The 14,085-nt window shown below is 40.7% G+C and overlaps 1 protein-coding gene across 1 annotated transcript; it reads right to left on the bottom strand.

Moving 5' to 3' along the window:
- Positions 1–13,279, bottom strand: LOC123764718 (ATP synthase, beta subunit). Its single transcript, XM_045752773.2, has 7 exons — positions 13,054–13,279; positions 10,172–10,354; positions 8,250–8,384; positions 6,767–6,928; positions 5,963–6,642; positions 5,681–5,860; positions 1–318 (listed from the first exon to the last, which is right to left on the bottom strand). The coding sequence occupies exons 1-7, from the start codon at positions 13,277–13,279 to the stop codon at positions 199–201; spliced, it is 1,686 nt and encodes a 561-aa protein (XP_045608729.2). The 3' UTR covers positions 1–198.
- Between the last annotated feature and the right edge of the window lie 806 nt (positions 13,280–14,085).

Raw genomic sequence — 14,085 nt, 5'->3', positions numbered from 1 at the left:
GTAGCTTTCACATTTATTTATATAAATTTACATTCTCACTGGAATTCTGTACAACGACTCCTTTTTCAGGAATACAAGATAAAGTGTTTTGCCATAGTTTAAGACTTCACCAGTGCACTTCTTTGCCACAAACATTATTGGACCATTTAAAAGCACTGTACATAAATTAATTTAAGGGGGACTTTATCATCATAAAACTTAGCTTCCCTGAGTTGCCAACTGTTCAGCCTTCTCCAGAACATCTTGAATGTCACCCTGCATGTAGAAAGCAGCTTCTGGCAGATAGTCGTACTTTCCAGCCAAGATCTCCTTGAAACTCTGAAAAAAAAAACAAAGGGAGAAAGTATGAAACTTCAGATAGTATACAATGTATTATTACCTCAAACTAACCTTGAAACTAATTGTACATTATATACCCAAGTAATCAAAAAGCACCACAAAGTGTACATCTTTTGGGACAAAGTAATTCACAGTAAAATTCAGGTGTCTGCCGTGAAGTTAATCGTGTAGGGGCCCATATATAACCTAGCTAGACATTGCCCACTTTGTTACTGACAAGTATGGTCAAGGGAATAGGTTGAAATTGAAACAAAAGGGAAAATCAAGGGAAACAAAGTTGAAATTACCCAATTTAGTATTCTTAATAAATAACCATCTACCCAAGGATTACAGCTGCATTATGAATGATTGTAGAAATTTATATAGAATTCATGAATAGAAATGCCAACCATTTGTAGAAGGCAAGCAGACTACTAGAAGCCTCTGACAAATGATTCCACAGATGACAGCCACTCTTATTTGCACCGTTTAGATTCCTAAATTTCCAATTAAATGTTCAAAGTTGCTAGCTATGAAGAACGTGCATTACCAACATTGGTGGTAGAAAATGTCATCAGTTAAGGTGATCACAATTTTGATTCATCAGTTTGGTGATGGAGATGTTAATGTGCAAGGAACTGCTAGCAAGACAATCAACTTTTGACAGCAACGAGGAAAGTCAGCAATAGCCAACATTGGCCCAAGTGGTATATACACTGACCCATATTATTGCATAATTGAAGAAATCATTCCAAGAATTATTTCAACAGATCACAATGAGATGTCTGAATTTCCATTATTGTCTGGGCAGAAGCATCCCCTGAAGTTTTTCTGCTTCCCACATGAACACAGGACATTCAACAAGTCAACTTTAATACCTGTACATCAACGTTTGCATACCAATATTCAGAACATTAGAAATAATTTCCCATGGTAAATGACTTAAGACCAGGAACTAATGAAGGGAGAAACAGGAATTCTTACTATCCTCAATTTACGAAAACGTCCAGTGGAGCAATGAATGGTTTGTGTTGGAATACCAGTATAAAAACACCAGGATAAGAACCTGTACTTTCAGAGTACAAAAAAGGCAATTATCAGTTTTAGACATGTAATCAGACTAGATACAGTAGATAGATTTTACAGTAACTAAGTAATCATCAAAAGAAGGCACCAAACCGGGAAGGCAATGTAGCACCAAATGTGCAGAATAATCAGAGGGCACTAAATATCACCAAGGATGCCAATACAACAGTAACTAAGAACACTGGTACTCAAGTTACAGTACTAAGAATTCAAAGCAAAACAATATTACAGCTGAATTATATTACTGTATTCTACTTAGGTCCCAAGATCAAGACTATTTCAACAGGCCCCTGGTACAGTCTGACTGTACCAGAGTGCAGTGCACTGTTTAGTTGGTATTTGCCAAGAGAAACCAAGCAAGTTACAATTGAAATTATTACACACGTACTGCACTTAGTGAATCAAAGTCATGCTACAGTCTATTTCTACGCTTGAAATTCATTAATAGCTTTATTAAATTTTAAAGCATCTATCTAAACTACAGTCTTCCCAATTATCCGAACTAGCATATCTACATTAAATTTTTTTCCTTTCTACTTTGTGCCACATTTAAATTTTCTAATAGCAAATGACTATGAAAAAAATATTTTAACCATGTTTAATGGCTTTACAACAATAGCACTGCAATAATGTCAGGCCCATCTAGGTAATACTTAAATTCAGAGCCATATCAAAAACCATTCGTATCATTTTACAATACTTTATAGTTAAATTTTGCCAAGATACATCTAGATTTTTTTTTTTTTTTTTTTTTTTTTTAAAGATTTTACAGAACACGCCAAGAACTCTCATATAAACTAACAAATGTGTACCGACAGCTACCTCATAGCAAAATCAATGTTCATGTGGTTGTTATACAACACCTTCAAAGAAAAATGTACAAACTCCATTGAACCATGTAAATAAAAACCTTAACATGACATGCTTATGCCATGTTTGAACATAGCATAACAACAAAAATTAATAATTCCTAAAATTAAGGAAACCTGTCAATCTCAGGGAATTGGCACTAAATTAACAGCCTAGCAATTTACCCGAATTATACATATTTTCCTGTATAAAGATTTCAGGTCAACATTTTTGAGTCGACTCATACACTCGCCAACTGTCGAAGTGCAGATCAATCTAGAACCACTGAATTCGTTTTGATAATCGAGAAACAATGCAGACAGTTTCGGTACAAGTTTGCAATAATACAAACCAAAATCATATTTTAAGCTGCTTTCCTATAGCTATGTTGGTCCATAATATTATAATACACTATTTTTATGTGGCTGGCAGCCCAATACCTCCAACAATCCAAATGATCCATGTTCTCATTACATATTTTTACACATGCACAAATGTGTACTAACATTAATTAATGTGATGGTAAATAGACAAATTTCTTTCAATCACAATTCCATCCTAATCCAGACCAGGATTACCAAGGTTCTGGTTGTTAGTCATGAAGTAATTACCAAAAGTTGCCAATGCTATTAAGTCGGCTCTAACTGCAGTGAACATTTGAAGATCAGCAAGTTCTTTAAACCAAACATTCACATGCCGAACCTTTCAAAGCAAGCAGAGACTGACGAGTACAGCAATTTAAGAAGACTTGGTATCGAAGGAAAAGATTGAAGTGGTAATGTAACGAGAAGATAAAAGCTGAAGTCTATTTACAACAGTAAGTAATGCTAATAACAGAACTTTTAGGAAGTCCACTATATGACAGACCCATCCAGGAAGAGCAACACTTCACACTTCGTGGTTGGACATGAGCAACTTTCCCTATTTTGAGGCAATGCTGCTGGTTAAATTCAGTTATTCTGCTACTAGTTTACCACTACTAGAGTTCCCCACCATAAAAGGGCCATCTAAATTTTTACCATTTCAGTTAGATAACTGATAATTTATATAAATCAGTCTAGAGGTGAAAAGTTTTTCTTATAGAAAAATTTAGTTTTGAAGTTTATCCTTTATACTGCCCCCGAGACATGTTTTCCAGCCCATGGACCAAGGACATTTTTAATTCTTTACTCTGCAGACATCTATCCAGTTGCCAAATGCTAAAAACCCAAGATACAGTACTTGTTTGAATTCTTTAGAGGCAAAAACATTTGGCATGCCATTAGGAAACATCCTTCAATTTGCTAAGATGCATCTTTTCCCCAACAGGGGGAAGGGTGTGGTGATTTACAAGCGGTTGTCTTCATGGTAATCAAGCACCGTTAGGAAGAATTATATGTGATGCACTTGGTGCTAAGGGAAGACCAGCATAAAGCACAAACATTCATAGAACTACACTGAAAAGAATGGCAAATGTCAATAGTTGGCCACCCAAACCAGGAAGCAATGAAAACATCAATACATCACTTTAATGTGACTTCATTTGTGCATTTGAAGATGTGTTGGAGATAGAACTCCCAGACCACAGCCAGAGTCTATGGGGGTAATGTGTGAAACCCCTGACTGAGTTTCAGTAGAAACCCCTGACTGAGTTTCAGTAGAAACCTCAGAACCCATAAAGGATTCAATTAAATCCCAGGTTGCATTGCTTTTGGCCATGTTGTGGTCAAAACATGTGCGTTCGCTTGGGAGTACCAAGCATGTGGGGTCTAATCATCCTCATTGCACCTACCATTTTTCTCTACAACAAATACTGTACTTTCACAAATACCTGCCATTGAAGATTCAGTGGTAGAATCTGATCCTGTCTACCAACTGCCATGAGCCCCTCATCTACTTATTGAATAACCAACATTGAAATGACTGTACTGTATAATACTTTATGTACTGTATATAAAAAATGCATAAATTTGAACAAGCTTTGGAAAGAATACACAATATACAGAGTACTGTGTTATGCATGCAGTACAGAACCCTGTACAAATAAGAACGGTAAAGGAATGGGGAATCTATCACAAGATGACTAGCAAAGAAAACACCAGACAATGTACCAAAGTGAATATAGGAATTAGGTAGATAAATATCTGGGGTCAATATCCCATGTAGGTTCAATGGGAGTACCAAGCATGTACCAGTACCAAATCCATATTAAAAGGACATCACCAGCATATGCCAGGTTGGCCAACAAAAACTTCCTTTAGAAATCTGTACGAGGAATCGATAAGAATTTATATCAGTATGTCAGACCAATTCTAGAGAAGTGGCTCTAGAATAGTCCATAGCGAGTCAATAAAGTTTTAAATTCTGAGGTATACTAGACCAAGAAGTACTAGTTACAAGGATAGGCTACAGAAATTTAACCTCATACTAACTACCAAGTGTAATTAGTAGAGTTTTCACACATACAAAATTGCCAGGAGGAATTGTTAGGTTACACAAGGACAGACAGGTGGAAATGGTTATCTTCTTGAGGTTATCTTGAGATGATTTCGGGGCTTTTTAGTGTCCCCGCGGCCCGGTCCTCAACCAGGCCTCCACCCCCAGGAAGCAGCCCGTGACAGCTGACTAACACCCAGGTACCTATTTTACTGCTAGGTAACAGGGGCATAGGGTGAAAAACTGCCCATTGTTTTTTCGCCGGCGCCTGGGATCGAACCCAGGACCACAGGATCACAAGTCCAGTGTGCTGTCCACTCGGCCGACCGGCTCCTTAAGGACAAAGGTATCCAAATTTGCTACAGACAATGAATTTTCAATGTCAGTGTTTAGATGTACACTACAAATTGAATGCACTTAGTGGTGGTGGTGGTGGCAGACCACATCTACAGTTTCAAATGTAGATAAGTGTTGAAAAGACTTGGGAACCTATACACCATTTACTTGACAGTAAAGAGGCGAGACCAATGAGCCAAAACCCCTGCAAACTATTAGGCGAGTATAGAATGTGCATCCATCATTTTACTTTTATTACTATGCATGGTTTACAACTTCCAAGGATTAAGATGCTTCCCTTGAAAACTGATATTACTACTAATAGCCATATAAAATAGTTATTTACCAAACAAAACTAAAATCCCATGCCAGCTTCTGCATACATATTCTAAGCACTTAATTGAGCCAGTAATAAATCTACTTGACCCATATTCCATACTCTAGAAGAGCTCTTGACAAGCAAAGCACACCAGTACGAGAGGAGGTACATTTCTAATGCCACCTCCAAAATTAATCATATCTGCTTTCTACCATAACTGCCTGAACACTTAAACACAGAGATAAGCAAATTTAAGAATTGTAAAAGGACTAAAATCAAACACTGATAATGAAAGTTAATTCTGTAGCAAATATAATAAACATGTTATAGAACTATGATTTTAAAGGATTTACTTACGGCAATGGTCTTCTCCAATGAGACAAACTTTCCAGAATAACCTGTGAATACTTCTGCCACCTGGAAGGGCTGGGACAGGAACTTCTGAATCTTGCGGGCACGTGCAACAGTAAGCTTATCCTCTTCTGACAACTCATCCATACCCAAAATAGCAATGATATCCTGCAGTGATTTATGATCCTGGAAGAAAATACCAAACATTAGCTTATGCAATATCAATATTTTTAAATGATAATACTAACATTCCAGAACACAATGCATGCAGATTCAATAAAAACCCACCTGAAGAATCTTTTGCACAGCTCGGGCAACATTGTAGTGTTCTGCACCAATGATATTAGGGTCCATGATACGAGAGATAGAATCTAGGGGATCCACAGCAGGGTAGATTCCCAACTCTGCAATACCACGAGACAGCACAGTAGTAGCATCCAAGTGAGCAAAAGTAGTGGCAGGAGCTGGATCAGTCAAGTCATCAGCAGGTACATAAATAGCTTGTACAGATGTGATGGATCCCTTCTTGGTAGTTGTAATTCTTTCCTGCATAGTACCCATGTCAGTGGCTAGAGTGGGCTGGTAACCTACAGCAGATGGGATACGCCCAAGAAGAGCAGACACTTCAGAACCTGCCTGAGTGAAACGGAAAATGTTGTCAATGAAGAGCAGCACATCCTGTCCCTCTTGATCACGGAAGTATTCTGCTACAGTCAGGCCAGTCAGAGCAACACGGGCACGGGCACCTGGGGGCTCATTCATCTGACCATACACCAAAGATACCTTAGAGGTGTCATCCTTCAAGGAAATCACACCAGACTCAATCATTTCATGATAGAGATCATTGCCTTCACGGGTGCGTTCGCCTACACCAGCAAATACAGAGTAACCACCATGAGCCTTGGCAACATTGTTAATCAGTTCCATGATGAGTACAGTCTTGCCAACACCAGCACCACCAAACAGACCTGGAATAAATATATATTTACCAATAATGAAGAAAAATATATATATATTTCAATACCTGGAATATATAGAGTATCAAATAATAGAGAGTACTGTACCTCAACTGTGCATAAACCAAATACTTACCAATCTTACCACCCTTTGAGTATGGGGCAAGCAGGTCTACCACCTTAATGCCAGTTACAAGAATCTCTTGTTCAACAGACATGTCAACGAAGTCAGGAGCTTCAGCATGAATAGTAGAGTAAAACTCGGTGGGAACTGGACCACGCTCATCAATGGGCTCACCTGGAGTAAACAAGAACAAACCATTAGCTATAGAGACCAACTATGGATACACACACACACACTAAAGGAATTTCACTGCAACAGTATTATCAGAGAATAGGGCAATTATCAAGAAAATGCAACAAGTGCAGCATGGTTACACTTTTGAAGGGATATGAGGACAGATGTATTATAAAGATTTGAGTGAAAGAACTATGCATAAATGCTTTGACAATTGGAGATTTAATGCCGATTTACAAAAAACAAGGCCATTGCTCTACCAACTAGTCCAAAATAGAATTAGCAACTCGACAGGCAATTCAGCAAAGGTTATTTAATGGGTGTTTTTTGTTAATATTGAAACCAAAGAGGCTTAATTTTAAGAACCCAGTGCTGTACCTTTAGGTGTACCAATGAAAAGGCCAGTCAAAAACTAGTCTTAATGAATAATAAAGACTATCAAGTGGTTCATCAACACTTTCGTAAGGCGGCGATGTGTGCTGCGCCCATAAATAACTTTACAGATGCGTGGTATGGATGCATAGGTGCATTCAAAATTAAAATGGTTAAAATTCAAGTTTTTATCTGATCTTTATGGGACTGGTTTTAAAATGTACCCAACATCTTCCGATTCTATTGCAAACTGAGGTGAAAATTAAGGCGAGAAACTTTAAAAGCGTAAATACACTTGTGAGTGGATGTTGCGGGTGTGCCAATGGGTGCTCGCTCACGGGTAACGCTTGGCCGACTTTTGGTTTTGCTGCAGTTGGGGCATGCCGGGCTTTTGGACCTTAAGACAGTAAGCATATACCCCTGTAGGGAATTCTATTGCAAACATTTAGATACCAAAATGAACGACATACAACAAAAATTGAGGTGATAAAACAGAGTGCACACATTCCAGTGTTGCCACGAGTTCACGGGAAATGCCCGGGCCACCTTGGGGTAGTCTGGCATGCGCACAGAACCCAAAAGTGTTAATGAAATTCTAAGCCACTGGTGAACAGTTTACCCTTACATTATCTTATACTAAATCAATGTGCATTGGATTACTTTGCGGCTCATTTATATATATATAAAAAAATCTAATCCAATAAACTCGACACTTTTGCGCGCCCGACAGTACCTGTGTAACTTTCCTGGTGTGCGCCATTCGTTTCGGGCGACCACGCAGCGACAAATGTTTATAGTCTTCGGTCTGCTCACCTTAAATTTCCATGTATGTATTTAAGAGGAGTTTAAAATAACACTGTACAGGCAGCCCTTGTTAAGAGCAGTTAACAGTGATCCTGCATGATAAAATTCCAACTATTCAGAGGTTACAGAAACAGTAAAAACTTACCAATTACATTAATAATACGGCCAAGTGTTCCTGGACCAACGGGAATAGAAATGGGGCCACCAGTGTCCCTAACAACATTGCCACGAACAAGACCCTCTGTACCATCCATAGCAATAGTTCGTACTGTGTTCTCTCCTGTAATAAACAAACTTGCTTGTTACAAATGAACAAAAATAAGAATTTGGGGGGGGGGACAATACAGCATTAATTACAAGTTAAATTACCCTTTAAAAATTAACATGAACACACACACATCCAGCAAACTTTCATTTCCTGAAGGCACACAACCACTAAACCTTCTACACAGGTACAGTACTTAAAATGACACTACTGAACCACCAACACAGCATTTTGCCCCCACCCTGCTTCTCAGGCTACCGAGAAGCCCCGTGACAGTTGTGGACTTAAGTGTAATGTTATCCACTTTGGCAGCAGGTGTTCTGACTCTTTGTTAGATAACACCTGCCCAGCCTATCACTTTACCACCTCCATCTAGAGGAGTCACACCATCATCCAGTCACTGGACACTAGCACGTTTGCTTCCTCAATCTTACCAAGACAATCATAAGGCTCAGGGAGGGTGATTTGACAAATCTGGTGATTAAACAAGGAAATAATAGGATTGGCTAACACACTAGCCTGCAAAATAGAGTTGCAATTAATACTCAAAAGTATAGGCAAGTTTTCTCACAATTTTTATATTAAATAAATATATATACAACACACAAGTTCTTACATTCTTTTAAAGCCATTAGGATTCATAGCATTTCATGCAGGTCCTTAAATCTTAATTTTTCCTTTGAATACAACCCATCAAATCACTTAACCAAGTACCCATTCACTGCTGGGTGAACAGAAGCATACAGTTAAGGATTGACACCAAGTCAATCTTCTCCGGCCAGGATATGAGCCAAGGCCAAATTGCTCTCGCATGGGTGGCGAGTTTTACCACTGCACCACAGGAACTGCCATACATTAATCTTAATATCCGAGAACTAATTAAGATATCCCTATCTATACATCCCTACCATGGTAATAATTGAAATATAAATGAATGACTAGGGACCAAGCACTTTCAATTTGAGCTGAAAAATATCCATGATCAGACATCAGGTCCCCACCTCACCGGCACAAGTCACACTTAGTAGCAGCTTTTCTCTGGGGCCTCCTCCCATCTCTTGTCCTGTTCAGTAACTTGTATGGAGAGAACTGTAGGAAGACCTGCTTTGAAGGCCCCATCATACCCAAATTCTGTTGCCCGTGCACTTAAACATTCTTTTTATCAATGCACAAGCTTGATGGGTGACATTACCAGTTAGCAAGCCTAAATATACTGTACAAACTGGGAGTTGAAGGGGCACCATATGCATTGGATGAACTTTTTCGAGTTTAACCGAGTTGAGCTGTTACAGCAAGAGCATGTGATAATGAATTACTGGAGTTGTCATCTGCCCGTCACTAGTCTGGAAAAGCATGTCCTGACAATCCAGCAAGTCCTTATTCAATCCCTGTACAATTCTTGAAATTTAATCCTGTACAGTACAGTGGAACAAAATGTTATTCTTACCAAGGTGAAAAAGGTGGACTTTAGTCTTCTGTAATCCAATTTTTTCTTATGCAGGATTGGCTGAGGTTAATTAACAGCTCTGCTCATGATTTATTCAGACAGTCTTCCCTCATGCAGAGAAAAAAGCACAACTTTTCTTTAAAATGGCAAACTTAATCTTCATAATATTCCTCTGGCTGTTAGCCAAATAGATTAATATAACCCATTAAAAAAATATTTATCAACTGAATACCATTTCCTTACTACTGTACCGCTTGTTCCCACTTCTGTAATAAAAATGGGTCAGATATACAAAAAGCACAAAGTACAAATTTAAACCAACTAGGTCCTTAAAACAAACTAAGATATATCTCACCAAGATGCTGGGCCACTTCAAGAACCAGCCTGGGTGTCCTGTTCTCCACCTCCAGGGAATTCAAAATAGGTGGCAACTCTCCATCAAACTGGACATCAACCACAGCACCAATTACAGCCACAACCTTGCCATTAGCCACTCCGGTCTGAGTGGCAGCTTCAGCCTTTGCAGCATAATTGCGCTCTGAAATGATAGTATAGATGGAGCAAGTAGGTCAGGATGTTGAACAGTACACTACTACTACAGTACCTCAGTTGGCCAGGATCTGTCACCATGATCATGTATGGCACGCAAAACCTGTCTCATCACAAAGTAAAAATCATATAACTTTACCCAAAATATAATTGAATACAGTACTAAAAGAAACTGGTAATAATGATCACGTACAGCAAGTTTAACATTGTAATTCAGAAAAAAGTACAGAAATATTAAGGACATTAAAAAGGGCTAATAAACTTTACACCAAATAATTTTCAATACTACACTATATGAATTATTGTACTGCACATATTTAACTAACATTAAGCATGCAATACCAAATGGGGATAAGCACAAGCAAGTAGGTTTCTATTTAAAACTCCTTGTCTGGGTTGCAAAGACATTGAAAGTCACCCCCCCCCACCCATGAATCTTTCCAATATACAATTTATAGGGGGGGGGGGGGGGTAGAAATTGCCTAAGCTACTCTATCTCCTTGAGATGTATTTTGTGTCTCTATAAACATACTTGAACTTTAATACAATTTAGCAACTTCTGCATTAACTATACAACATTTGCCTGAATTTAAAACTTTAAAATCTGCACTCCATTTATGCTGATCCTGACAGGGAAACCTGACAGCCGAGTGGACAGCGCTTGAAATTCGTAGTCCTGAGGTTCCGGGTTCGATCCCCGGTGGAGGCAGAAACAAATGGTCAATGTTTCTTTCACCCTTGATGCCTCTGTTCATCTAGCAGTAAACAGGTACCTGGGAGTTAAGACAGCTGCTACAGGCTGCTTCCTTGGGGGGGTAACAAAAAGGATGCCTGGTCAAGGACCGGGCCAAGGGGACGCTAAGCCCTGAAATCATCTCATGACGACCCCAATTTATCATTACTAACCTGACCCAATTAAACAGCCCTCACCCCCATGAGCCTCTACCTTAATCTGTCTTCAGTTTTGATACTCAAAGTACAGTATACACGAAACTTTACATTAAACTCCTGAGAAACTGGAAAAGTTTTAATGTCCACAATGCCGTTAAAAATTTGTACATGTACAATCTTCCATAAGTCTTCCAGTGTCAGGCTAATGAATTACAGTATTTAGAACTCTAGGTTTGATCAAGCTGCTCATTATGGGCATAAAGAACCTAGCAAATATCCAGCTACGGATATTTGGACTAACTAGGGAGCATAGGGACTTTTTCCAACTTAATTTTTCCAACTAATAGTACTGTAATTACTAATCTCTTTCATAGTAACTTAGTTTTTTGTCTTCACTCGCTATAAATCTGATCAACAGTTTGCAAACTGTAATATGCTAATATAGATTTAGACAAGATGTTCTCAAAGGCTATGTCCACTATAGAGGCAGCAGGCTAAAAAAAACCTGGTAGGATTCACTTCCAACTGGCTTGGGCAAAAGCCTGTAATTGGGATTCTCCCCCTCCAAAAGCTTTTTTCCTCCTTCAAAGGGAAAGTTACAGAGATAAAGTATAACTGATTCACCAGCCTGCTGCCAACATCTGAGGGAGTCGGACCAATGCTAGCCTCTTAGTGACTATATACCCCCAGCTGAAAGTATTAGTGATACAACACTAGTAGAACCCCATGTTCTTCCACTTCTATTCACCTAATTTTATATAGTCAAATTTCTAGAGCACTTTGAATATAGTTGTGCAAATTTGTCAACTAAACAGCCAATCGACATTTCCGTCCATCCTGGACCATTATTGTCAGTCCAGGACAGACAGAACCTTGTCACTACCTTGAGACATGGGTTGGGCGTCTAATTTTCAACCTCATTTCCGACATTATTACTACTATGACTTTTATAGACAATTATACACAAGGCATGAACAGAACTGAACCATAGCCATACTAATTTCTTTATTTTGAACTTTACCCAAAAAGTGCAACAAATGCAGAATTCACATTTTACCAGCCATATGATACAGTGCGGGCAGCCACCAGGGTCTATGCAGTACTAGTGACTATGGTGCTAATTAACCATCTACCATCAGACCACTCCCGACCAATATACTACCACCATTCCCCTGGAGTCAAGAAGGTTAATAAACCTGAAATTATTTTACACGTACATAATATTACAGTACAAGGTGTGACGACTCTGGTATCCTATGGCTGCATCCAGGAATATTTGGGGATATTTCAGCCCTGGGCACTGGGTACACGGGCACAGAGAGGGAGGAGGGCTACCTTAAGGGCATTACACCCGAGATAAGCAACCGAGATGAAGGAAGGTCCTTCAGCCTTACATACAATCTTGACTATTCTAGTTTTACTACAATGTTAACGTCAATAACAGTAGTATTATTGCCACACCCGACCCGTCTCCCTACACCCTGGGGGAGTGAGGTGTACGGTACGGGTGTATTACCGATGGTGGCCGGGTGGTACATCAGCTGATACCGGTACCCCGGCCCTCACACCACCAGTACCCCGGCCCTCATACCACCAGTACCCCGGCCCTCACACCACCAGCCAGTACCCCGTCCCTCACACCACGACATGCCCCACAATACCCAGCAGTAGTGCCCACACAACATAGCCATGACGGGACACAGCCGGTGCTGGGAGAGGCGGCCATGTTAGCCGGAGTTACCGGCGCCGCCTAGACACCCTCAGCCCCGCCCTCGGCGCCTCCCTCAGGTAACTTACGGGCGGCGTACACAGCCGGGATGGTCCTCGCCCCTCCATGCTGCAGGGACAGGGATGCCACAGCAGGCTTGGCCGCCTTCAGGACAGAGGAGCAGGCACGGGCGGCAGCTCCCAACATGGTGGCTGGTGTGAGTGGTCGGTTCGGCACCCTCGGCCGCCCTCGACCACCCTCGGCCACCCTCGGCTCCACTCGGCTCCAACGCTCCCACATTATCCAACCCTTCATTTTATATTGATTTATTATATCATTGTGCAATATCTTTGTAATTTTTAGGCATACATATTCGTAATACGAATTCGTAATAATTTATCTTCTAACTCGATTTGATTATTTACGAGTTTGGAGTACAAGTTAAGAGTGCAAGTTAGTAGTGCAGAGGCATCTGGCAGGTGTCGTCAGCTGTTGGGCGGTTGTGGTCGCAGATCGCTAATGGGCGGTGGGTGGCAGAGAGCGACAATATTGGGCGGTGGGTGGCATAAAGCGACAATAGTCGGCGGTGGGTGGCAGAGAGCGACAATATTGGGCGGTGGGTGGCATAAAGCGACAATAGTCGGCGGTGGGTGGCAGAGATCGAGCGACAATATTGATCGGTGAGTGGCATAGAGCGACAATATTGAGCGGTGGGTGGCATAGAGCGACAATATTGAGCGGTGGGTGGCATAGAGCGACAATAGTGGGCGGTGGGCGGCATAGAGCGACAATAGTGGGCGGCAGAGAGCGACAATTTTAGGCAGTGGGTGGCAGAGTGACAATAGTGGGCGGTGGGTGGCAGAGAGCGACAATATTGAGCGGTGGGTGGCATAGAGCGACAATAGTCGGCGGTGGGTGGCAGAGAGCGACAATATTGAGCGGTGGGTGGCATAGAGCGACAATATTGAGCGGTGGGTGGCATAGAGCGACAATAGTGGGCGGTGGGCGGCATAGTGACAATAGTGGGCGGCAGAGAGCGACAATTTTAGGCAGTGGGTGGCAGAGTGACAATAGTGGGCGGTGGGGTGGCATAGAGCGACAATAGTGGGCGGTGGGCGGCA

The sequence above is a fragment of the Procambarus clarkii genome, chromosome 48, assembly GCF_040958095.1.
Source record: "Procambarus clarkii isolate CNS0578487 chromosome 48, FALCON_Pclarkii_2.0, whole genome shotgun sequence".
Classification (NCBI taxonomy): domain Eukaryota; kingdom Metazoa; phylum Arthropoda; class Malacostraca; order Decapoda; family Cambaridae; genus Procambarus; species Procambarus clarkii.
The sequence above is the reverse complement of the archived record's forward strand: the minus strand, read 5'-3'. Positions and strand labels throughout refer to the sequence as shown.